At 46.4% G+C, this 24755-nt stretch overlaps 1 protein-coding gene across 1 annotated transcript in view; it reads right to left on the bottom strand.

Annotated features, from left to right (window-relative positions):
- nsmfb (NMDA receptor synaptonuclear signaling and neuronal migration factor b) overlaps positions 1 to 24755 on the bottom strand; it is a 65608-nt gene that overhangs the window by 15162 nt on the left and 25691 nt on the right. Inside the window, exons 5-14 of the mRNA XM_067969558.1 lie at positions 23335 to 23340; positions 23145 to 23213; positions 20980 to 21032; positions 11843 to 11932; positions 8350 to 8474; positions 6888 to 6971; positions 4713 to 4746; positions 2868 to 2938; positions 1936 to 2015; positions 382 to 484 (exon numbers count right to left, since the gene is read on the bottom strand). Coding sequence (XP_067825659.1) covers positions 382 to 484; positions 1936 to 2015; positions 2868 to 2938; positions 4713 to 4746; positions 6888 to 6971; positions 8350 to 8474; positions 11843 to 11932; positions 20980 to 21032; positions 23145 to 23213; positions 23335 to 23340 — 715 coding nt within the window. The remainder of the gene's footprint in view (positions 1 to 381; positions 485 to 1935; positions 2016 to 2867; positions 2939 to 4712; positions 4747 to 6887; positions 6972 to 8349; positions 8475 to 11842; positions 11933 to 20979; positions 21033 to 23144; positions 23214 to 23334; positions 23341 to 24755) is intronic.

Below are 24755 nucleotides of genomic sequence, written 5' to 3'. Positions count from 1 at the left end.
AAAGAATTCAATAAGGTTGGTCAGGCATGAACTTCCCTTCTGACCACTCTATTATATTTTCAATTTCCAGATGTTTTTCTGTACATCTTTGAGTAAAGATTCCATTATCTTTCCTACCACTGAAGTTAAGCTAACTGGTCTATAGTTCCCTGGACTTGTTCTATCTCCCTTTTTAAATATAGGAATAACATTAGCTGTCCACCAGTCCTCTGGCACTATTCCTTAGTCTAATTAATTTTATATATATGTAATAGTGCCTCTGCTATCTCCTCCCTAACTTCTTTGAACATGCATGAATGCAACACATCCAGACCAGGGGTTTGGTCGTGTTTTTGCCATTAAGTGGCTGCAAGGGTTGTCTTCTCCTAGGTGAGGCAATACCTTCTCTCCGTTGGGATTTCCCAGGATGTAGCAGCCCATTATATGGATCACATTTGGCTCTGGGTTGATTTTACTCATCAGTCTGCTCAGTCGCTTCCAAAACCTGCAAGAAACGGGAACGCAAAACAGTTATCTGGTGATCTGCCGGTGCCGGGGAAACAAAGCAATGGGAATTGGAATTGCAGCCACACCAGGACAATGTAACAACGGCGCAATTACAGCACCAGGTGGTTTCCTGAATCCTCTTTGAGCTGGAGGGAAAACAATCTTCCTGACAGAAAATGTCTAATCTTTCAAATATTGGCCCCCCGCCGAATGCAGAGCCTCACCTGCTGCCAGTCCATACTGAGAAATCGGGGGCACATTCCTCAACTACCCAACGTGAACAGAACGGCCACTTCCAAATATCTGCTTCCAGCAGCCAAGGCTCTGGCCCCACAGCCACATTTGGAAAATCAACCCCTCAACTTGCTGCTTGGTGACAGGGTCCCTGCTGTTGGGACTCTAGCTTGGCCAAAGATGAAAGAACAAACTTGCATTTATTTAGTGCCTTTCACCACCTCAGCACATCCCAAAGCACTTCACAGCCAATGAAGTACTTTTGAAGTGTAGTCACTGTTGTAATGTAGACAAACACAGCAGCCAATTTGTGCACAGCACAGCAAGATCCCACAAACAGCAATGAGATAAACAACCCGATAATCTGTTTTTAATGCAATTGGATATATACTTGAAAAGGAAGAATTTGCAGGGCTATGGGGAAAGAGCAGGGAAGTGTCCACAAGATTAAAATAACAAGGGCTCCTTGAGCTATTAGTCGGCAAGTGCACTGCCCACGGTGAGACTGAGCCATGCAGAGTGGAAAGTCCAATCCCCGCCTTGCACTGAGTCAGTCGATCGCGTCTGGGAGGCTGGTAAGGACTCTACAATTGGTAGCAGCACTCCGAAACCGGTGAAGAGAAAAATCAGAGCCAGTGTTCCTGCTCCTAGTTGCTGCCCAGAGACTCATGCTGGAAAGTGGGGGTCAACTTTTACAGGAATGAAAGTCTATCAACAAAGGTCCTTGATTGACGTTCCTGCTATGCATTGTTCTCCCATTAGCTCCCGGCCCTCTACTGCAGTCTAAACTTTAGAGCACTGTTTAATTTAGCAGACTATTTTGTGTTGTGCATCTATCCTTTTAAAGAGCAGCCACACTCAGTGCTGTCACCGGGAGCGACGCAAAGTGTAATGGCAGGCCGATTACATTTTCAAACAGTGGCTACTCGAGCTGTGAAAAACACTAAGCAGTACGATTAGAGATTCATGCCCTTTCCAAACTTGGGCTGTGTCTGGAGAGAGAATTATGAGTTGTACTGGTACTAGGGTGAAGTGCTGGTCAGTCGCTGATGTTGGGAGCAACCTGAGATTATGAATTAAGAGCACCAGACAAGAAGGTATTTGGTTCAAGGGTGATTTTTGCCCTAGAATGCTGGTACCAATACACTAATTAAACACTGCACCAAACTCGGGCCTGCCAGACTTTATTCTGAACATGAAGTGTGACTGACTCACAGGATCAGGTCCTCCTCTTTCTCCACCTTGGCAAAGGTGGCGACTTTGTTCTTCAGCAGGTACAAGTGGCCAGGTCCACCCTACAAATAAAACAGGAGAACATGTAAACACACAAGCAGCATGCGAAGGACATCAATGCAAAGAGCAGCCATGGCAATATCTCATCAGCATCACTCTGGGACAACGCGCTTAGTGCAGGTACAATAAATTGTGTCAAGGAAGCAATTTCTGAGGATGCATTGGTCTAGAAATTCAGGAGTAGCCATTTTCAGATGCTCGGAGGGGTGCGGCGGCGGGGTAAATACCCTATGCCAGAATGGTGGGGTCCGAGGCGCCCCTGATATTGGGCCTCATTGTAATAGAGTCGGAATGGTGCTACAGCCTGCTGGCGAAGAGTGGTGAGGAGTGGTAAGAAATCGGGCCGTTGCTAGCGCCGCAGTGGCCCTCAGGTAAGTGAGTATGGCGGTCGGGTTGGGGGAGGAGACAATACAGGTTTGGGGGGGGGGGGGGGGGGTCAGTGCTATGGGTCGGAGGTCGGGGGTCGGGGGGCCTTGAGTCGCAGGACCCTCTGCAGAGGCCGAAAAGGAGCACCCCATGGAAACTCCAGGCAGATCCTTTTTAGCCCTCGGTAAACAGTTTTGTAGTGCTGGGACCGGTAATTACCGGTGGCGCCAAGATAGCGCCAAAGGTGGGAGTGACCTCGCAAACATCTGTCCCCAGTCCAATCGTGGGCACAATGCAGAGCAGGGCAGTGGTTGATGGGGCACGATCAGATCCGTGAGGGTAAGGGAGCCCACACTTGGCTCACTAACAACTAGAGGGTCTTGTCTGTCGCCACGCCGGGAAAGACGCATCTGTAACACAGAGCGAAAGGCTAAGTGGTGTCATCAGGTTGGTTGCGATAGCTGGCACTGCATCTTCGACAGACGCACCTGACAGAAGATCAGCATCTTCCAGATCTTGCAGCCCCTCCGATAGGTAGTCAGCTTTTTCTCAATCTCCTCTGCGAAGAAAAAGACTAGTCAGCTCACATTACAAGCACTTTCCCAAAAAAACAACACAAGCAACACCACCACGACATTGGGGCGCAATTTAATACCCCATTATATTGCAGCGTCACAGGTAAGGCCCCTGCTCTGCAGTATAAAAGGAGTATGGTGATTTTACGACCCTCCTCTGGCTAGGTGCCTTTGTTCAGCCTGGGGGTGGACTGAAAACCCAGGACCCATGTATACAGAGCAGCAACGGCAGAGAACAAAAGTTGCAATACTGGGGCTAAAAGGGTTAAATTATAAGGACAGGTTGCACAGAGTAGGCTTGTATTCCCTTGAGTATAGAAGATTAAGGGGTGGTCTAATTGAGGTGTTAAGATAATTAAAGGATTTGATAGGATAGATAGAGGGAAACTATTTCCTCTGGTGGGGGAATCCAGAACAAGGGGGCATAACCTTAAAATCAGAGCTCGGCCATTCAGGGGTGATGTCAGGAAGCATTTCACACAAAATCTGGAACTCTCGCCCCCAAAATGCTGTTGAGGCTGGGGGTCAATTGAAAATTTCAAAACTGAGATTGATAGATTTTTGTTGGTAAGGGTATTAAGAGTTACAGAACCAAGGTGGGAAGATGGAGTTAAGATACAGATCAGCCATGATCGAAGTGAATGCCAGAATCGGTTGCGGGGGGGAGGGGAGCTGAATGGCCTACTCCTGTTCCTATGTTCCCAGCTGAGCGTCCTCACCATTGGCCCACGTGCTGTTCTTTCTCCACGAGCTACTGGCTTCAGGTTCCACACCACCAGGAGCCCCCAACATGTTAGAGAACCACTGCAAGTAGGGGCAAAGCTGCGATATTGATCGGGTACCAGAGGCCGTGGACCAGCAGAGAACAGGTGCAGACCATGGACCATGTGGGGTGGGGAGTGTCAGCACTGTGTGAAGGTCCTGGTTATTCTACTGCAGTCACAGTCTGGGGGTGAGCTCTCCCACCCTCCTCAACCGTTCAATAGCAGTTTATTGTACTGTTAAGCACAGGAGAGAACTTAGGGACCGGATGAGGGAGTTGGAGGCAGCAACTAGAATACTCAAAGGCTGCATTGTTGATCACAAAGGTTGTAATTTTGCTGGTAACTTTTTTTTTTAAATGCAACAGACTCTTAAAAAGAAAATGAATCTAAGAGCAGAGTGAACAATGCTAAAAAAAAGTCTTGCATTTATATTGCTTTACAGCCAATGAAGTACTTTTGAAGTGTCGTCACTGTTGTAAGAAACTCGGCAGCCAATTTGCGCACAGCAAGCTCCCACAAACAGCAATGTGATAATGACCAGATAATTTGTTTTAGTGATGTTGGTTGAGGGATACTTATTGGCCAGGACACCAGGAGAACTCCCCTGATCTTCTTCAAATTGTACCATGGGACCTTTTACGTCCACTTGAGAGGGTAGATAGGGCCTCGGTTTAGCATTTCATTCGAAAGAGGGCACCTCCGACAGTGCAGAGCTCCTTCAATAATGCACTGAAGTGTCAGTCTAGATTTTGTGCTCAAGTCCCTGGAGTGGGACTATGAACCCACGACCTTCTGCCTCAGAGGCGAGAGTGCTACCACTGAGCCACAGCTAATGTTAAACATTGGCAGATACACCTCACAGTGCAGCTTTGCTCATTTACTTGATTTAGAATCTGTAACCGAAGGCAAGGTGAGGCTTTTAAAGATTGATTTCTCATTAGCTTCTAACCACCATGTGAGACCGACAACCAGTCAAACTCAGAGATCCACTCACCTAAGATGTCATCAAAGGTGGCATGTTCATGGTCCTGGAGAAGAAACGAGAGGCTTTGTTATCCCTTTAAATATTTAGTACCTTTGAGTGACCCTCTGCTCCCTCCTTTTCTTGTCTTAGATTATTTTACTTTACCGCTGGGATGGCCAAGCAGGGTGAGGTGTCAATCTAAAGCTCTGATCTCTCTGGTGGTTTGTTTCTGAATGTTATTACCAGTAAGTATGAAAAAGCTAACAAAAATAAAACGTGTTGGAAGTTGAGTGTGCAGTGGGTCAAAGACTGTACTTTCACCGCTGTAACAATGGTTCAAACCCAGCCCTGACTAATGGGATTCTGCAAGAGCCCCAGTGGAGTGAGTTGAACAGTCTTAACCCAGCTCCTACTGGTGAAAGTTAAGAGCGCAAACGAGCACTCATTTTAATTTGTTCTTGGGATGTGGGCAGCATTTATTGCCCATCTCTAGTTACCCCGTGGGCGTTATGAGTCAAGCATAAAGTGTGGGACTGGAGTCACATGTAGGCCATACCCTATTCCTTATTATATGGGCAGTCACCCAGAGAGCCCACAAGGCATGGAAAATGTGAAGCCACATTGGGAGTCCTCTTCTGAGGTGGGGGCTATGGCATGTTGCTGGATCTGAGTAAACAGAGCTGACTCCTCCTAACCTGGGAGCCCTTGATGTTAACGCTGGACTCCCAAAGTAGGAAGGTGTCCCTGTCGTCAGCGCTAATATTTTTTGATGAGTACACAAAATTCATAGAAGGATCATTGAATCGTACAGCACAGAAGGAGGCCGTTCGGCTCATCGTGCCTGTGCTGGCTCTTTGAAAGAGCTATCCAATTAGTCCCGCCCCCTGGCTCTTTCCCCACAACCCTGCAGCGCCAATGCCATCATCGCAGCAATGGTGGGACAGCGGTTTGTTCACAACCTCCACAGGGCTGTTGTGCTGCTGTGTAGTGGCATAAGCGAGGGCAGGTCTCCCCACAGGGGAAGGGAGTCTCACCACTTTAAAGGAGGCGGTAGTCAACATCAGGACCCCCCCTCTGAAGAGGAAAGGCCTCCATTCAAACACTTTTTAAGTGTATTGGGCTCACTGGCAAGTATCATAACCTTTGAAATGAAAACAGCAAATGCTGGGTATGCATGAGCGGGGGACAGGTTAGCGCTTTGGGTAGAATTATTCATGATGTTCTTTTGAAAGGTCCACACCCACAACATTAGGCCATCTTTACTCTTGGATGTTGATTTGACTTGCTGCGTATTTCCAGCATTTTGTTTGCATTTCCGATCTCTAACATTTGTTCTCTGTTATAACCTTTAGCCAAGTCACTGGGCAGATTGAGGATTTCAGACAATACCTTTTCAAGGCTGATTTCCTGCTGGTCTCCTAATACATATGAAGGCAGCACCCAGCTACTTCATGAAGTACTGAACAAACATCAAGGGGGTGATTTTAACCCCCAAGAACAGGTAGGTTGGGGGCGGGTGGGAGTTGAAAATAGTTGTTTTTTTTGGGTCGCGACCGCAACCCGGCTTTATTTCCGGGTTTAATTTGGGCGTGTAAAAGTACAGGCTTCCCACTGGGAATGCAGAGTCTGAAAATTTTGCAGTTACGACCCAAAAAAAAACAACGATTTTCAACTCCCACCCGCCCCCAACCCACCCATTCTTGGGGGCTAAAATCGCCCCCCAAATGTTTCACGGTAAACATTTGGGGGGCGATTTAAGGGCTGGTCCAGCAGTGTAATTATTCAGCCTTGGGCCTTCTAGACTATTAAGTGTAGTAATGGTTGACCTCCCCTGATTGTAGGGTTGCCAACTCTGGTTGACCGTATTCCTGGAGGTTTCATCACATGACCTCCAACCACCTCGCTTGGTCAAACAGCCATTTTTAAAAATCCTTCTCTAATATTTCTGTAACTAATAAATGAAAATGAAAAATACACAGTTTTTTTTTATTGCCCTGTATGATTTTTCTCCTGGGTATTGCTCGCAGCAGTTGTCCTGGGAGATTAATCAATAATTCCCGGAGACTCCAGGGCAATCCAGGAGGGGTTGGCAACCCGACCCGATTGCTAGGTGTGATTCGCCCCTACCCCCACAGCTCTCGCCTCACCCAACGTTTAAAGCAGCCGAGAAACTCGAAAGCAAAGGCCCAAAACGGCGGTACTCACGTAGAGGATGGGGATGACGGAGGGGTCGTCTCTGCGAATGATGGTCGGGATGTACTCTGCCTTGGGGACCTTGGATGAAATGAGCTGCGAATGAAGCAACGCAATTATCTGAAGTGAAGGTCACCGTGCGGGGGGGGGGGGGGGGGGGGAGGGGGGGAGGCCTCATCTGAGAGTTTGTGTTGTGGCCGCGAGTGTGACAGGCCGACACACATCCGCCTTTCAAACCGTGCTCTGACCCTTGCTTTACATCATGAAACGTTTGATTAACGCAGAATAAAGGAAATGAAAGTTTGATCAAACAAGTTGTAACCCCCCAGTTTATAACATCAGACATCTGGGTGTTTTTTTAAAAAACTACACTGTTCTGTAAAATGGCCAGTGTGTTAGCAACAGAAATTCAAAAATTTGAGGAAGTATTGTTTTTCAGGAATCTCAATGACCAATTGTAATCATGTGATTTTACAATTCTTAGTGACATTTTTAAGCAATCTCACTGGCCAACAGTGACCACGTGACTGATCTGGTTGCATCACTTTCTAGTAATCTCACTGGCTGCTGATAAGCACCCGACTAACCCAATTGTTCAGTGTATGATTGGCAGGGCTCTGGCCAATGCCAGTAAAGGTAGGCCGGAAGGAGGGGGCTTCCATGTGTGTAGCAATGGTTGCCTGCTCCTTTTCAGCCACTACCAAGCCTACTCCTTCCATGGACTCCAGCTCCACGGACAGCCCAGATATAGCCACTGCCTCAGCCCCTCAGCCCCAAATCTTCTGGTGTACTATCCAAGTTCAACAACAACAACAACCTGCATTTATATACCGCCTTTAATGTAGTAAAACGTCCCAAGGCTCTTCACAGGAGTGTGATCAGACAGAATTTGATACTGAGCCACGTAAGGGGATATTAGGACAGGTGACTGGTCAAGGAGGTAGGTTTAAAGGAGCACCTTTAAGTAGCATTAAAGACAGAGAGGTGGAGAGGTTATGGGATGGAATTCAGACCTTAGGACCTGGACAACCGAAGACACAGCCGCCAATAGAGGGGCAAAGGAAATTGGGGAAGCACCAGAATTGGAGGAATGCAGAGTTCTCGAAGGGTTGTAGGGCTGGAGGAGGATACAGAGATAGGGAGGGGTGAGGCCGTGGAGGGATTTGAACACAAGGATGAGAATTTTAAATTTAAGGCGTTGCTGGACCGGTAGCCAATGTAGGTCAGCGAGCACGGGAGTGATGGGTATATGGGAATTCGTGCGAGTCAGGATACGTTCAGTATAAAAGACATTGATTCCTCTTGGGAACCATCCAGAAAAAAATTTCTGACAATTCAACCTGGGCCAATATGTGAGTGCTGCTTGAGAGCAGGAGCATTTACGTGAATCTGTTAACTTGGCTTGTTCAGTGACTTCGGAGCTGTGTTGAAAGGTTTGCATTTGAACGCAGGACGTCACATTTGAAAATCTTACCATAATCTTGGGCGGGACAAAGTCTTCACCGTCACAGGACAGCAGTTCCATCTCCTTCTCCGCCTCCCAGCTGAGATCGTCAAAGTCATCATCTAAAGCACTGCACGAGCTCTGCAACTCCTGACCTGGTGTGACGTAAAAAGATCAGACACGGGTTACCATGGAGACGTAGATTTGGTTCCAGCTGTGCGGCCTTTCAAATAAACAATTCATAAAGAAACACAGTCAGGGCTGGGTTCAAAAAACGTCCCATCGGTTGCTCGGATGTTATACCTCTTCACTGGCGCGGGAACAAGCATCTCTCACAAGGAGACACGTTTACAATGACCCGTGAAACTGGAAAAGCCAGGCCAGTGAAACAAACAATGAGAGAAACAATCAGGAAACTGGATTATCAGATCACTTCAAGGACTGACAATCAGAAAGCAAAGATCGCGCACACCCCAATATAACACAACACAGCTGTCTCCCTTTGTGATTCCATTAAGTCACTGAAAGCAAATGGTGATTAGACATCTTACTATAGAACAGAGGTGAACTCCAAGCCAGAATGTGGAACATGATTCAATAAACTGGGATTAAATTCAATTTTGATCCAATTTGGATGATTCAGTCCTGTTGCTTTACATTTGCCTGTCCCAGTCTATGCGGTTAATCCTTATTGTCCAATTTCCGCATTGGTGTCTAACACACTAGCAGTCAGCACAATGATTTTTCCCCACTGCTTTTGATTTAATATTTCATTCCTGTGTTCATCAAGTGAAGGATGTCTGCAGAAAAATAGAATTGTTTTTAGTTCTGGCATCATCAAATGCTCCCAGGTCAGGTACAACATGGATCAGATATAGAGTACGTTCCCTTTACACTGTCCTGTCACCCCGGCCTCCCCCCACCACTCCCCAGGTCAGGTACAACATGGGCTAGTTAAAGGAAAATCGTGTTTGACTAACTTGATTGAGTTCTTTGATGAAGTAACGGAGATGGTTGATGAGGATAATGCGGGTGATGTTTGTGTATATGGACTTTCAAAAGGCATTTAATAAAGTACCACATAATAGACTTGTTAGCAAAATTAAAGCCCATGGGATTATAGGGACAGTGGCAGCGTGGATACAAAATTGACTGAGGAACAGAAAGCAGAGAGTAGTGGTGAACGGTTGTTTTTCAGATTGGAGGGAAGTATTAGGACCACTGCTCTTTTTGATACATATTATTGATCTGGATTTGGGTATAGAGGGTATAATTTCAAACATTGCCGATGACACAAAACTTGGAAATGTAGTAAACGATGAGAAATATAGTAATAGACTTCAGGAGGAGATGGACAGACCGGTGAAATGGGCAGACACGTGGCAGATGAAATTTAATGCAGAGAAGTATGAAGTGATACATTTTTGTAGGAAGAATGAGGAGGGGCAATATAAACTAAATGGTGCAATTTTAAAGGGGGTGCAGGAACAGAGAGACCTGGGGATGTATGTACCCAAATCTTTGAAGGTGGCAGGACAAGTTGAGAAGGCTGTTAAAAAAGTATATGGGATCCTGGGCTTTATTAATAGAAGCATAGAGTACAAAAGTAAGGAAGTTATCCTAAACCTTTATAAATCACTGGTTGGGCCTCAGCTGGAGTATTGTGTTCAATTCTGGGCACCACATTTTAGGAAGGATGTCAAGGCCTTAGAGAGGGTGCAGAGGAGATTTACTAGAATGATACCAGGGATGAGGGACTTCAGTTACATGAAGAGACTGGAGGAGCTGGGGTTGTTCTTAGAACTGAAAAGGTTAAAAGGGAAATTTGATAGAGGTGTTCAAAATTATGAATGGTTTTGATAGAGTAAATAAGGAGAAACTGTTTCCAGTGGCAGAAAGGTCAGTAACCAGAGGACATGGATTTAAGGTGATCGGCAAAAGAGCCAGAAGCGACATGAGGAAATATTTTTTTATGCAGCAAGTTGTTATGATCTGGAATGCACTGCCTGAAAGGGCGGTGGAAGCAGATTCAATAGTAACTTTTAAAAGGGAATTAGATAAATACTTGAAGGAAAAAAATTTACAGGGCTATAGAGAGATTGTTTCTCTCATTGTTTGTAGAGGGGAGTGGGACTAATTGGATAGCTCTTTCAAAGAGCCGGCACAGGCACGATGGGCCGAATGGCCTCCTCCTGTGCTGTACCTACTATGATGTAGGGTAGGTTCCCTTTACACTATCCTATCACACACCAGACTGCCAGATCTCTCAGATCTCCTCCAGGAGCCCCGAGTCCAAAGTATCAATTCTCCTGAACACTCTTCCCAAGTAATTCCGTTGGACTGTGCTTTGGTTACTATGATACTGTTACAGAGACTGCCCCTGAACTATAGCCTTGTTGAGCTTCTGATTGGCTGTATAGGTGACGGTGTTGTGGTCAAACTCGTCTTGGTCTCGTGCCAGGCAGCCCCCCTACAAACCTAGACCTGCAGCCTCACTATTCAACCCACGAGGCCTTTTAACAAACAGAGGGTAGTTACATAGAGTCTACAGCACAGAAGCAGGCCATTCGGCCCAACTTGTCTATGCTGGTGTTTTTGCTCCACACGAGCCATCTTCCACCCCTCTTCATCTAACCCTATCAGCTTAATCTTCTATTCTTTTCTCCCTCATGTATCTATGCTATTTGCCTCAACTACTCCTTGTGGTAGCGAGTTCCACATTCTTATCACTCTTTGGGTGAAGGAGTTTCTCCTGAATTCCCTATTGGATTTATTGGTGACTATCTTATATTTATGACCCCTAGTTTTGGACTACCCCACAAGTGGAAACATCTTCTCTACATCTACCCTATCAGTTCATAGGGCGATAGTTTAAAATGGGCGATATCGGATTATCCACCCGTTAAGTCGATGGAAATGAAAATCGGGGCAGATGTAAAAGGTGGCTGATTCGATATCGCCCGTTTTACACTGTCGCCCAAAGTTAAAATGACCCACATACTACTTGCAATCCAACTATCCCATCAGATTTTAGAAATGAATTGATAGTTTAAGGGGATGTGCAAGGTAAAGAGCACAAAGTTGCCTTTATATGGCACTTCATCATGTTTTCAGGATGTCCCAAAGTGCTTCACATCTAACAAATTCCTTCTGAAGTTCAGTCGTTGTTGTTACGCTGGCAAACATGCCAGCTAATTTGCACATGGCCGATTAAATGAACAATCGGTTAAGCTGTTTTGGTGGTGCTGTTTGAGGGAGGAATTAATGCTGGCCACAAACCAGGAGAATCCCCACGCTCTTTTTCAAGAAGTGCCTTGGGATGTTTTACATCCATGTGAGTGGGCAGAATAGGTCCTCAGTTTAAGTCTCAACTGAAAGACGGCACCTCCAATAATGCAGCACTCCCCGCTGTACTGCCAGCCTGAATTATGTGCTCAAATCCCAAGTGGGGGCATGAACCCATGACCTTCCGAGTGAAAGGTGAGACAAATAAAGAGAGGTAAAAAGTAATGGATAAACGTACTGTCTCGGGGGTCGCACATCAAATCGGATTTCACTGGTGTGGGGTCACTCCAGGAGCGTCCAAAACAACTCTCACGTCGTTCTGAAAAACCTGAAAATGGAAAAGAATATTAAATATACCAAGACACACACACACACACACACACACACACACACAGTACATAGATGCATATATCATATATAGAACAAATATCTATAATGAATGTACATATGCATATAATATACATACACACACACACACACACACACACATATATTATATATATAAAAAAATCCATATAAAACCAGGAGCGTACTGCCCACAATTTTCCCATCCATTAATTTTATATTGTTTGAGTATAGTACATACATATAACACATATATGTCTACACACATTTATACATACACGTGTATGATATATACACACACGGATATAATGTACATAACACACGCATATAACGGACATGTATATATAAATAACCCATACAACGCATATAACTCACATAACATAACACGTGTAATAATTTATATACAGATTATATAGATGTACATATAATGTATACAAACGTGTAACATGTATACAATGTACATATATATAATAAATAGATAACATGCAGATAATGTATATAGCATATGTACACATCATATATATACAGATATAAATGTAAATGACATGTACTGTACATTTGTATACAACATATAACCCATGTATATAACACATATAATATACAGAGCGTAAACTTGTATAACACACATGTATCATGAATATAACACTCATATACAATAACATTTCTCCTGCTGCCATTTGCTTCCAGGTAAGTTCTCCTACTCACTGATTTATCTCATTTCTTTTTAGGCTCATCAAGTCGAGGGATGTCAGTGCTGGGGAATGGGACTCTTTCCAATCTCACACCAAGCAGTGAGCAGAGCACAGCCAGGTGCAGAGTAAAGCCTCCCCCGAGCTCCGATACACTCCCCCAGTCAGACCAGGATTCCCAAGAGCTTCTCTATGGCTGTAGCTCCAAACCCGAGCAGTTCAATCTCAACAATTTGGAAAGCCTCCGGCCCCTGCAACGCACGTGGAAACTGGCTGCCTGACGCCCAACAAGACTGCCGTTTCATTATTGTTTTGCACCACAAGATTGATCAAAACAAACAAACAGGACAGAGTCCAGGTCAGAAGAAGCACAATGTGTCCAGCAAATCAAACTACACCACAGCTGTGGAGTGGAGCTGAGGGATTCTAAACTAAAATAGAGAGTAGGAGAGAAACAGAGAGAGGGATAGAGAAAGAGATCTTCCTCAATTTTAAAATTCTCATCCTTATGTTCAAATCCTTCCATGGCCTCGCCCCTCCCTATCTCCCATCCAGACATCCTTCCACAAACTCAGCGCTCCTCAAACACTGGCCTCTTGTGCATCCTCCACTCCTTTTGCCCGACCATTGGCGGCCGTGCCTGCAGCCTCTAAGGCCTAAGCTCTGGAATTCCCTCCCTAAACTTCTCTGCCTCTCTCTCCTCCTTTAAGACGCTCCTTAAAGCCTGCCTCTTTGACCAAGCATTTGACCGAGCTCGAACAGTGCAGGAAGGGCGCAGCATTCCAAGGAGAGAGGTCGTGGTGCCGAGGGGAGAGGTCAGCACTAGCACTCCTTGTGCTGCTGATACATAGCAAACACTGTGCCAGCACCACGAAGCCCTGACGAATAATCGCACGGCTGACCGCACATCAGTGAGGTCCATCTTATTAATTTCCCCCGCGCGCTGTAGTCAGTAGTGCTGAGTCTCGCCATGGGTAAGCTGTTCAATGTTCTTAATCAAGTCTGACACTGGCGCCCGAGGGGATGTCTTTAATTAGTCTTTAACATAAGCAAGGCAATAAGGTACTTAAAGTGCACATTACCGTTAAATAATGCATGAAAGGACTGGGCCGGGGACAGGTGATGTAATCCACGGGAGGATTTAATAAGTAATTATACACATACCCTGGAATCAGAATTGCAGCCCTGTCCACTGTCACAGCCCGCAATCTATTTTACCGTCATTTTGCCCTTTTCCTCTGCCCCTTCCTTTCCTGAGGTTCCCATCGCCTCCTCTTGGATTCCGCGGGTGCCAGCCATTCTTTAGTACCTCGGCCAAGCGGCCGTTCCTCTGTGGGAGCGGCGGTGGGCTATTCCACCACAGGCGGCGTCACAGCTAAGTCTGATCCTGTCCGCACCCAACACCCGCGGATTCCAGGAAGAGTCACTGACCAGCAATCAAGGGCAGGAACCGCAAAGGATTTCCCCTCTCAAGCCTGAGGTGGGCTGGTGTTCCCCCTCCCTAACCGAAGGGGAGTCACAAGCCAACTGCAAGAAAGAAAGAGCTTGCATTTATATCGCACCATAATAAGTCTCTCCCATAATAAGCGCTTCACCTGCAATGAATCACACTGTGCAGTTACACCTCGAACAAGTGTGTCAGCCTTGGCTCAGCGATAGGTAGCACTTTCGCCTTTGAATCAGAAGGTAATAGGTTCAAGTCCCACTCCACATAAACTACGTAACCCACACTCCACATAATCTCACGCTACATGTAACCCCACCAGCAGGGGGAAAAAAAAAGTTATCTTTTTAATACAACTGGATATTCTCTCTCTCTCTCTCTCTCTCTGCCTTTCGGGTCTCTTTCTCTCTCTGTCTGTGTAATTTGACCCATTGTGTATTCAGTATACTGGGACGTACTGTTTTCTGTGGCTAACCTGTCTGAACACCAACGACACCTTTGATTCCCAGCCTAATATAAGATATGCGATTTGAGAACCTCTCATTCACTCACTCACCTGACGAAGGAGGTAAGCTCCGAAAGCTTGTGATTTTCAAATAAAACTGTTGGGCTATAACCTGGTGTTGTAAGATTCCTTACATTTGTCCACCCCAGTCCATCACCGGCATCTCCACATCATGTCCACATAATCTAGACAGACGCTTCAGCGCAGTACTGAGGGAGTGCTGCACCGTCGGAGGTGTCGTCTTTCGGAGGAGATGTTAAACCGAGACCCTGTCTGCCCTCTCAGCTGGACATGGCACTGTTTTGAAGAAGAGCAGGGGAGTTCTGGCCAATATTTAATCCCTCAGCCAACATCACTAAACAAAAAGATTATCTGGTCATTATCACGTTGCTGTTTGTGGGACCTTGCTGTGCGCAAATTGGCTGCTGCATTTCCTGCGTTACAACAGTGAGTACACTTCCAAAGTACTACATTGGCTGTAAAGCGATTTGGGACATCCTGAGGTGGTGAAAGGCGCTATAGAAATGTAAGTTCTTTGTTGCTTAGATCAGCCAATACAGCGCAGACCAGGAATCGGGTATCGGGTGTCAGGTCCTGCTGGGCTGTCCGGCTCACAGCCTTTACCAACTGAGTCATGAGCTGAGGTGATGTTTGGGATACACTTTTGCTGATATTGCAGCAACTGCCCTGACTTTAGCACTATCGCTTAATATAAATGAGGCACCAGGATACATAAAACCCTTAACCTTCAACACCACTCCATCTCTCGAGAAATTATATTCCCCGCTCCCCTCCATCATTCCCACAGGTAGTGATTTTGATGGTCAGAAATCTCGAGCGCCAGAGGCCGTGGGGCCCAGTTGTGTCAATGCGAGTCCACGTGTGCAGGCAGAGAGGGAATGGGTGACCGCCAGGCAGATGAGAAGGACCAGGCAGGGAGTGCAGGAGTCCCGAGTGCATCTCGCTCTCTAACCGGTATTCAGAATACTGGTGAGGGCGATGGCTCCCCCCGGGGAGTACAGCCAGAGCCAAGTCCACAGCACCATGGGTGGCTCAGCTGTACGTGAGCCGGGGGGGAGGTGATAGGGGATTCAATAGTTAGGGGTACAAACAGGCGTGTCTGCGGAAGGTGAGTGGGGATCTTTGGCGACTGACCAAAAAAAAACACGTCTGCCGTGTCGGAGAAGACTGCTTCCCGGGGTGTGGCCTACATACCAAAAGGGACAGAGTGACTGAGGGACCTCAGACCAGGAGACACCTGTTCTTTTCCATTCAGTGAAACGTCAATCTTCAAGCAGTTTAGAGAGAGGACCAATTAGCTGCAAGTTGCCAGGGACAGAGAGGGTAAATTCCTGCATGGGGATTTTCCCCACTGTAACTAGGGTTGTCAACCCTCGAGGATTCTCTCCGGGACACTGCTGCGACAAACCGGGAGAAAAATCATAGGGGCATTAAAAAAAATTATGTTTTTATTTCATTTTCATTGAACACTTTTGTTTATTAGTTATAAAAATATCAGAGATGGGGAAAAAGTGCTGTTTGATTGACAGTCAAGAATCATCCAATCGCGTAACAAGGAGCCTGTTCGCCTACCAATTGGTTTGGGAAGGTGGGGCGTCGAGGATGGACGTGTCGGTCGACCAATGGCGGGAGTGTGGGGGCGGGACGGTTGCAGGCAGGAGGTCATGTGATGCAAATTTCTGGGTAATGTCCAACCAGAGTTTGCAACCTTAGCTGTAACTTGGGTGCAAGAGCTGCTAAGCCTCGGCAAAACCGTGTAGACGCGTTTCTCAAGAGTTTCCGTGGCTTTTCTACCAAAGTTACGGAAGACGAGTGGGAAGATCCCATTCAAATTCACCTCTAAGATTGCGACCATTTACTAGGCGTGGCCTACGGCAGCGACACTCAAGTAACAGCCCGGGGCCTACTAGTGGCCCAGTTACTCTTCGCCTGCGGCCATTGGCGGACCTGCTGCTCTATTAGATGTCAGCTGTGGCTCAGTGGTAGGACTCTTGCCTCGGAGTCATAGGTGGGTTCATAGTCCTACTCCAGAGACCTGAGCACATAATCCAGGCTAACACCCAATGCAATACTGAGGGAGTACTGCACTGCCGGAGGTGCCATCTTTCAGATGAGATGTTAAACTGAGCCTGCCCTCTCAGGTTTTGAAAAAGAGCAGGGGAGTTCTCCCCGGTGTCCTGGCCAATATTTATCCTTCAACCAACATCACTAAAAACGGAGTATCTGGTCATTATCACGTTGCTGTTTGTGGGACCTTGCTGTGCGCAAACTGGCTGCAGTGTTTCCCTATGTTACAACAGTGACTACACTTCAAGTGCTTTGGGACATCCTGAGGTCGTGAAAGGTGCAAGTTATTTCTTTCTTTGCCACTTTTACTAGAATTCTGCCAAGTGCAGACGTGTAGGTCTTGCACCATCGACGGCTCGCGCGAGAATAAACACCCCAGACAGCCGGGGCTTGTTACAGTGTGATTAAGGTGGTCGTTATGACGCAGACATGCCAATGCATGGGACCAGCTGACTGTCAAAACTGCCTAGCTCGCCTACTGCCTGCATCAGGAAGCACCCGTGCGGATACAGCGAGTGGTGGGTCTCCCAATCTGCGTAGGCCTGCACAGATAATCGGAACCAGAAGGCATTATAACCACGGCGCACCAGCGCATGCAGATTGGTTTCCTGAGATCCGGGCTAAAAGTAAATGCATCGTAACTCCCCAGTCACTGGCTTCCCAGCTGTGGGATTTTGCTGGGCCTGCATGCTGTTCTCGATCCTTCTCTCGTCGTCCAGTGAAGGGAAGAGAACCAAGGGAATGCTTTTGGAAGGTGAGGCTATCCCAGCATCCTTAGAGGAAGTGGAAGGGTCCAATTAAAACTACAGAACGTGTCATTTTCAATACAAGTGTCAATCTTTTTTTAAAAAATTCATTCTCGGGATGTGGGCATCGCTGGCAAGGCCGGCATTTATTGCCCACTCCTGGTTGCCCTGAGAAGGTGGTGGAGGGCCTTCTTCTTGAACCACTGAAGCCCGTGTGGTGAAGGTGCTCCCAGCGGTTTGATGCAACTGAGGGGCTTGCTAGGTCACTTCAGAGGGCAGTTAAGAGTCACGCGGTGTGGGACTGGAGTCACATGTGGGCCAGACCGGGTAAGGACGGCAGGTTTCCTTCCCTAAAAGGAATTAGTGAACTGGTTGGGTTTTTATGACAGCTTCCTGGTCACTTTTACTGACACCTGCTTTTTACTTCCAGATTTTTTTAAAAAATGGAATACAAATTCTCCAACTACTATGGTGGGATTTGAACTCATATTCTCAGGATTATTAGGCTAGGCCTACTGGATTAGCCCAGTGACATAGCCACTAAATCACCGTACTTGGAATTTAATAAAGCTCCCTCCCACCCCACAAGACACCACTTGGCAACTGCTCGAGGTGCCACATTAGCAATCTGGAGCTCTCTGTGTGGGAATCGGAGATGCAGACCTGCGTCCCATCAAGATGTTTCTCAGGGTTGCCCTTGACCTTAAGACTGAGGCCTGTAACACGGAGGTAGTGAATAACACTGCTCAGCAGGCTGGTTGCACCACTGAGCGGTACAGCATCTGTCGAATGATTGTTACGCTCTCCTGAACAAAGCGCCACTGGTAAAGTAACAGTTGTCTTGTTTGGGAGCGCTACATGAGCTGATGTATTCACTCCGTCACAAAAACCCACCAAACTGCACCTGCTGAAAAGGCAGGCAAACGGCATCGAATGCCTTACAGTCAGTGACAGGAGGCGAGCGGGGAGTGTGAACAGGCAGGTTCAATCTGTTTGCATCCACACTCCACTTAAACCAGCAGACAGCAGGAGGAGTCTAAACCTGAAGGGAAGAAGTGTCACCCAGTCAACAACACACTTGGATCAGCCCTGCTGTGCTCCTGCTCCACTGTTTGCAGTGTAGCGGGCATTGTTTTCTGAATAAAGAGCGTCTCTCACTTCTGGAGCTCATAGAATTATAGAGAATTTACAGCACAGAAACAGGCCACTCGGCCCAACTGGTCTATGCTGGTGTTTATGCTCCACACGAGCCCCCTCTCACCCTACTTCATCTAACCCTATCAGCATATCCTTCTATTCATTTCTCCCTCATGTGTTTATCTAGCTTCCCCTTAAATGCATCTATGCTATTCGCCTCAATTACTCCTTGTGGTAGCGAGTTCCACATTCTTACCACTCTCTGAGTAAAGAAGTTTCTTCTGAGTTCCCCATTAGATTTATTAGTGACTATCTTATATTTATGACCTCTGGTTTTGGACTTCCCCACAAGTGGAAACGTTTTCTCTACGTCTATCCTAGCCCTCCATCATAAGGTCAGAAATGGAGATGTTCGCTGATGATTGCACAGTGTTCAGTTCCATTCGCAACCCCTCAGATAATGAAGCAGTCCGAGCCCGCATGCAGCAAGACCTGGACAACATCCAGGCTTGGGCTGATAAGTGGCAAGTAACATTCGCGCCAGACAATGACCATCGCCAACAAGAGAGAGTCTAACCACCTCCCCTTGACATTCAACAGCATTACCATTGCCAAATCCCCCACCATCAACATCCTGGGGGTCACCATTGACCAGAAACTGAACAGGACCAGCCATATAAATACTGTGGCTACAAGAGCAGGTCAGAGGCTGGGTATTCTGCGGCGAGTGACTCACCTCCTGACTCCCCAAAGTCTTTCCACCATCTACAAGGCACAAGTCAGGAGTGTGATGGAATACTCTCCACTTGCCTGGATGAGTGCAGCTCCAACAACACTCAAGAAACTCAACACTATCCAGGACAAAGCAGCCCACTTGATTGGCACCCCATCCACCACACTAAACATTCACTCCCTTCACCACCGGCACACGGTGGCTGCAGTGTGTACCATCCACAGGATGCACTGCAGCAACTCGCCAAGGCTTCTTCGACAGCACCTCCCAAACCCACGACCTCTACCACCTAGAAGGACAAGAGCAGCAGGCACATGGGAACACCACCACCTGCACGTTCCCCTCCAAGTCACACACCATCCCGACTTGGAAATATATCGCCGTTCCTTCGTCGTCGCTGGGTCAAAATCCTGGAACTCCCTTCCTAACAGCACTGTGGGAGAACCGTCACCACACGGACTGCAACGGTTCAAGAAGGCGGCTCACCACCACCTTCTCAAGGGCAATTAGGGATGGGCAATAAATGCCGGCCTCGCCAGCGACGCCCACATCCCATGAATGAAAAAAAAAATCCTTTCATAATCTTAAAGACCTCTATCTGGTCACCCCCTCAGCCCTCTCTTTTCTAGAGAAAAGAGCTCCAGCCTGTTCAATCTTTCCTGATAAGGATGGTACCGGAACTGAGAGGTTATACCTGTGAATCTTTTTTGCATCTTCTCTAGTGCTTCTATATCCTTTTTGTAAATGGAGACCAGTACTCCATGTGTGGTCTGACCAAGATTCGATAAAAGTTTAACATAATTTTCCTGCTTTTCAATTCTATCCCGCTAGAAATGAACCCCAGTGCTTGGTTTGATTTTATTATGGCCTTATTAACCCGTGCTGCTACTTTTAATGATTTGTGAATCTGTCGCCCTAGATTCCTTTGCTCCTCTACCTCATTCAGACTCTTAGTTCGGTCTGTATCGTGGCCACAGACACACAGAACCACTCGACAGGGACGTACAGGGAAGGATCATGGGGTCACCTTCAAACAGCTCAGATTAAAAAAAAACACTGTCCAACATGGCAGCAGCCAATCACTGTAGTTGGTTTACGCAATGGAATCTCCCAACAGAAGCTTTTTGTGGGGAATGAAAACGGTTTGTTTCCACTCAGCAAGCAGAGCAACGCTGCCTCTGCACTGGCCATAAAGCACTTCCAGTAAGGAACAGCATGGGTTAGATACAGAGTAAAGAAAGACGTGCTTTTACATAGGGCCTTTCATGTACTCAGGCATCCTAAAGTGCTTCACAGCCAATGAATTATTTTGCAGGCAAAAGTGGCAGCCAATTTACACACAGCAAAATCCCACAAACAGCAATGAGATAAATGACCAGTTAATCTGTTTTAAGTGAGGAACGATGGCCAGGGCACCGGGGAGAACTCTCCGCCCTTTGTAAAACTGGCATAGGGACCTGTTATATGCAACTGGACTCGCAGACAGGGCCTGACACACATACAGGCAGCGACAGACAGACTGACACACATACAGGCAGCGACAGACAGACTGACACACATACAGGCAGCGACAGACAGACTGACACACATACAGGCAGCGACAGACAGACTGACACACATACAGGCAGCGACAGACAGACTGACACACATACAGGCAGCGACAGACAGACAGTCCACCCGTGACTTACTTTGAACTCTGAGTCTTCGACTCCCGACCATTCGAAGATGTTTGCGGAAATTTCTGCAGGTTAAAAAGTATATTTAAAACCAAAGGTAATTCATCCGAGTTTCGTAAAGGGCGTAACTGTGCAGGCAATGACATCACTGTGACTTCTGTTGCGCGTGGTTCTGTGTATGTTTATTACAGTTAAAATAACAGGCATGCAAAACCACACTGTACTGAAGCAGCAACACACTGCACCGTGGATTGGTCGAGTGCAAGAGCCTATAATGCCTCACATTCTGAGTGTTTAAGTAACAGAGAGGGTTGATGAGGGTAGTGCGGTTGAGGAGTATACGGACCTTCAAAAGGCGTTTGATAAAGTACCACATAATCGATCTGTTAGCAAAATTGAAGCCCTTGGGATTAAAGGGGCAGTGGCTGCGTGGTTACGCAAATGGCTAAGGGACGGAAAGCAGAGAGTAGTGGTGAACGGTTGTTTTTCAGACTGGAGGGAAGTGTACAGTGATGTTCCCCAGGGGTCAGTATTACAATCACTGCTCTTTTTGATATATATTAATGACCTGGACTTGGGTATAGAGGGTATAAATTCAACATTTTCTGATGACACGGAACTCGGAAATGTAGTAAACAAGTGAAGCATCGTAACAGACTTCAGGAGGATGTAGACGGACTGGTGAAATCGGCAGACACATGGCAGATGAAGTGTGAAGTGATGTATTTTGGTAGGACGAATAGAGGAGAGGCAATATAAACAAAATGGTACAATTTTAAAGGGGGTGCAGGAGCAGAGAGACCTGGGGGTGCACATACACAAATCTTTGAAGGTGGCAGGACAAGTTGAGAAGGGTGTTAAAGAAACATAAGGGATTCCGGGCTTTATAAACAGGCACAGAGTACAAAAGCAAGGAAGTTATGCTTAATAAACCACTGGTTAGGGCCCAGCTGAAGTATTGTGTCCAATTCTGGGCACCACAATTTAGGAAGGCCTCAGACAAGGTGCAGAGGAGATTAATTAGAATGGTACCAGGGATGAGGGACTTCATTACGTGGAGAGATTGGAGAGGTGGGATTGTTCTCCTTAGAGCAGAGAAGTTTAAGGGGAGACTTAACAGAGGTGTTCAAAATCATGAATGGTTTTGATTGAGTAAATAAGGAGAAACTGTTTCCAGTAGCAGGAGGGTTGGTAACCAGAGGACACAGATTTAAGGTAATTGGCAAAAGAACCAGAGGGAAGATGAGGATAATTTTTTTTACGCAGCGAGTAATGCACTGCCTGAAAGGGCGGTGGAAGCAGATTCAATAGTAACTTTCAAAAGGGAATTGGATAAGTACTTGAAGGGAAAAATTTGCAGGGCTATGGGGAAAGAGCAGGGGAGTGGGACTAATTGGATAGCTCTTTCAAAGAGCCGGCACAGGCTCGATGGGCTGAATGGCCTCCTTCTGTGCTATGTCATTCTATGATTCTATCTCCATTGCAGCAGCTTTGGTCCAGGGACCTGCTGAATGGGTGTGAGAAACTGTCACAGCAGGTGAGTTGAAAATTTCATTTCAGAGACATTTTTTCCCTTGGGTGGCGTTTTGCACTCCTCAAGGCGAGAGATGTCAATGCTCGGGAGTGGAACTCTCTCCAGTCTAGGCACTCGCTCTCAGTAGCGAGCACAGCCAGACCCAGCGTGAAGACATGAGTCAGACCCAGCTCAGGAACAGCACCCACCACTCCACCAATCTGACATTTTTTCCATTTCCCACTGAGGGGTTAAAATCCGACCTCCATTATCCTGGTGCCTGCTGGGAGTGCATACCACAGAATTTCCCATCCACTGAAGTTAATGGCCAGGAGTGTGTAAGTTCACACTACCCGCTTCCAGCGTGCACCATGAGTGTGGGAGTTGAATTTTTACTCCACTGTCTCGATTAGTGCTGAGTCAGGGGGTGGTTTTGTGCTGCAGGCCCTCAGCCACAGGTAAGTGGGTTAAGAGTGACCCTAACTCATTCCACGTGGACCCTTACAGCCAACAGAGTGAGGAGACTTTCATCTGGGCTGAGGTGGAAGGACAGTGTCTAACCCAGGGCACCACCGTCGGAAGACACCTTTTGGTTATTTCAAAAGGTGGTTGAGTCTTCACTGAGAGCAGCCATTGGGATTGGCCAGGGGATGGAGTCCCATACCTTTGGATCATGGCAGCACACTCATTCTCGCGCTTTCTTCTCTTTCTATCCGCGTAGCCTCGGAACGCCCTGAGGAAAGATGTGACAAACAAACATTCACCTCAAAATGATTCCTATTTTGAAAATAAAATACTGGTCTTCTAGACAAAGAGGAAAAAGAGTTGCTATAGAAATAAGCCAAAGTACTCACGATATCCTTTATGACAGGCGGAATGATTGGAAGCAAAAAAAGTGAAAAAGAAAAGATCATATTAATGAAAAGATGAGCCAGAGTCAGATATTCATTACCATACAGAAAGACTGTTACAGTAACTCAGTCCATAAACCAACACTCAGAGAGATTGTTATAGTAACAGCCAATAAACCAACAAACAGAGAGACTGTTACAGTAACAGCCTGTAAGAATATGGTTTGAAACACGCATGGTCACATATCCCATCCCACACAGCTCGCATGAAGCTCCCAAGCATCTTAGCAAGAGGGCGGGTGTTAATAGCAGGGGGGCGAAGTTGTGTCTCGGTGTGTGTGTGAAAGACAATTTGTAAAAGACAGAGAATGCTGAAACCTCAGTACTATAAACACCCAAAGGTCAAGACTTGGCCCGTTTCTAGATGCTATAAGTCAGAAGGTGGTTTACACCAAAACAAGAGATGTGGTTGCTAAAGAAACCACATACTAAGACCTGATCACAGTGAAAGGCTATGTAAACAATAGACATCGCAGGAGGCATGCTCAAGGCTGATGTGGAACAAACTGTTAATGCAGCAGAGATAAGGGATATGTTAACTACGTTAACAGAGTATAAACCATCCTTGGTGGTTTTTGACAGAGTCAGCATAGTAGAATGGTTTACAAACAGGAGAGAAGGACAGAGATGCGTACATGCAGAACAATGCTGCCGAATAGTGTAACGATAGGGCATGCTCCTTCCCGAAAGTTAGAGCTCTCAAAAAGGGATGGTCAGAAGTCAACTGCCAAAGGCAGTGCGCGAAGGTCAGGTCTGATCACCCTGGATTCAAGGACTGATCAGGTTGTATTGATTGCTTGTCATTTAATGTAATCTGTAGACAATTGTATTGTAGCTTTGATACTGTTGTGAGTCAATCTATTAAAAGCTTGCTATTTTATAACCATTCAGGTTAGAATCAAGCGAAAGTCATTGTTGAAGGATTAACAACCCATATTTGCAAAAGTAACAGGAAAATCCGCTAACACAGCCCATAAACTAACACAAGGAGAGACTGTTACAGTAACTCAACCCATAAATCAACACATGGTAAGACTGTTACAGGAACAGACCATAAACCAACACATGGACAGACTGTTACAGTAACCCAGCCCATAAACCAACACACGGAAACAGTGTTGCTGTAATGCAGTCGAAAAACCAATGCACGAGGAGACTGTTGCAGTAATTCAGTCCATAAACCAACACACACAGACACTGTTACAGCAACAGCCTGTAAAGCAACTCACTGAGAGATTGTTAAAGTAACTCAGACTATAAACCAAAACATGGAGAGACTGTTACAGTTATGACACATAAGCCAACACATGGAGAGACTGTTACAGTAACAGTTCATAAAACAACAGAGACTGTTACAGTAACTC

The sequence above is a fragment of the Heptranchias perlo genome, chromosome 31, assembly GCF_035084215.1.
Source record: "Heptranchias perlo isolate sHepPer1 chromosome 31, sHepPer1.hap1, whole genome shotgun sequence".
Classification (NCBI taxonomy): Eukaryota; Metazoa; Chordata; class Chondrichthyes; order Hexanchiformes; family Hexanchidae; genus Heptranchias; species Heptranchias perlo.
The sequence above is the reverse complement of the archived record's forward strand: the minus strand, read 5'-3'. Positions and strand labels throughout refer to the sequence as shown.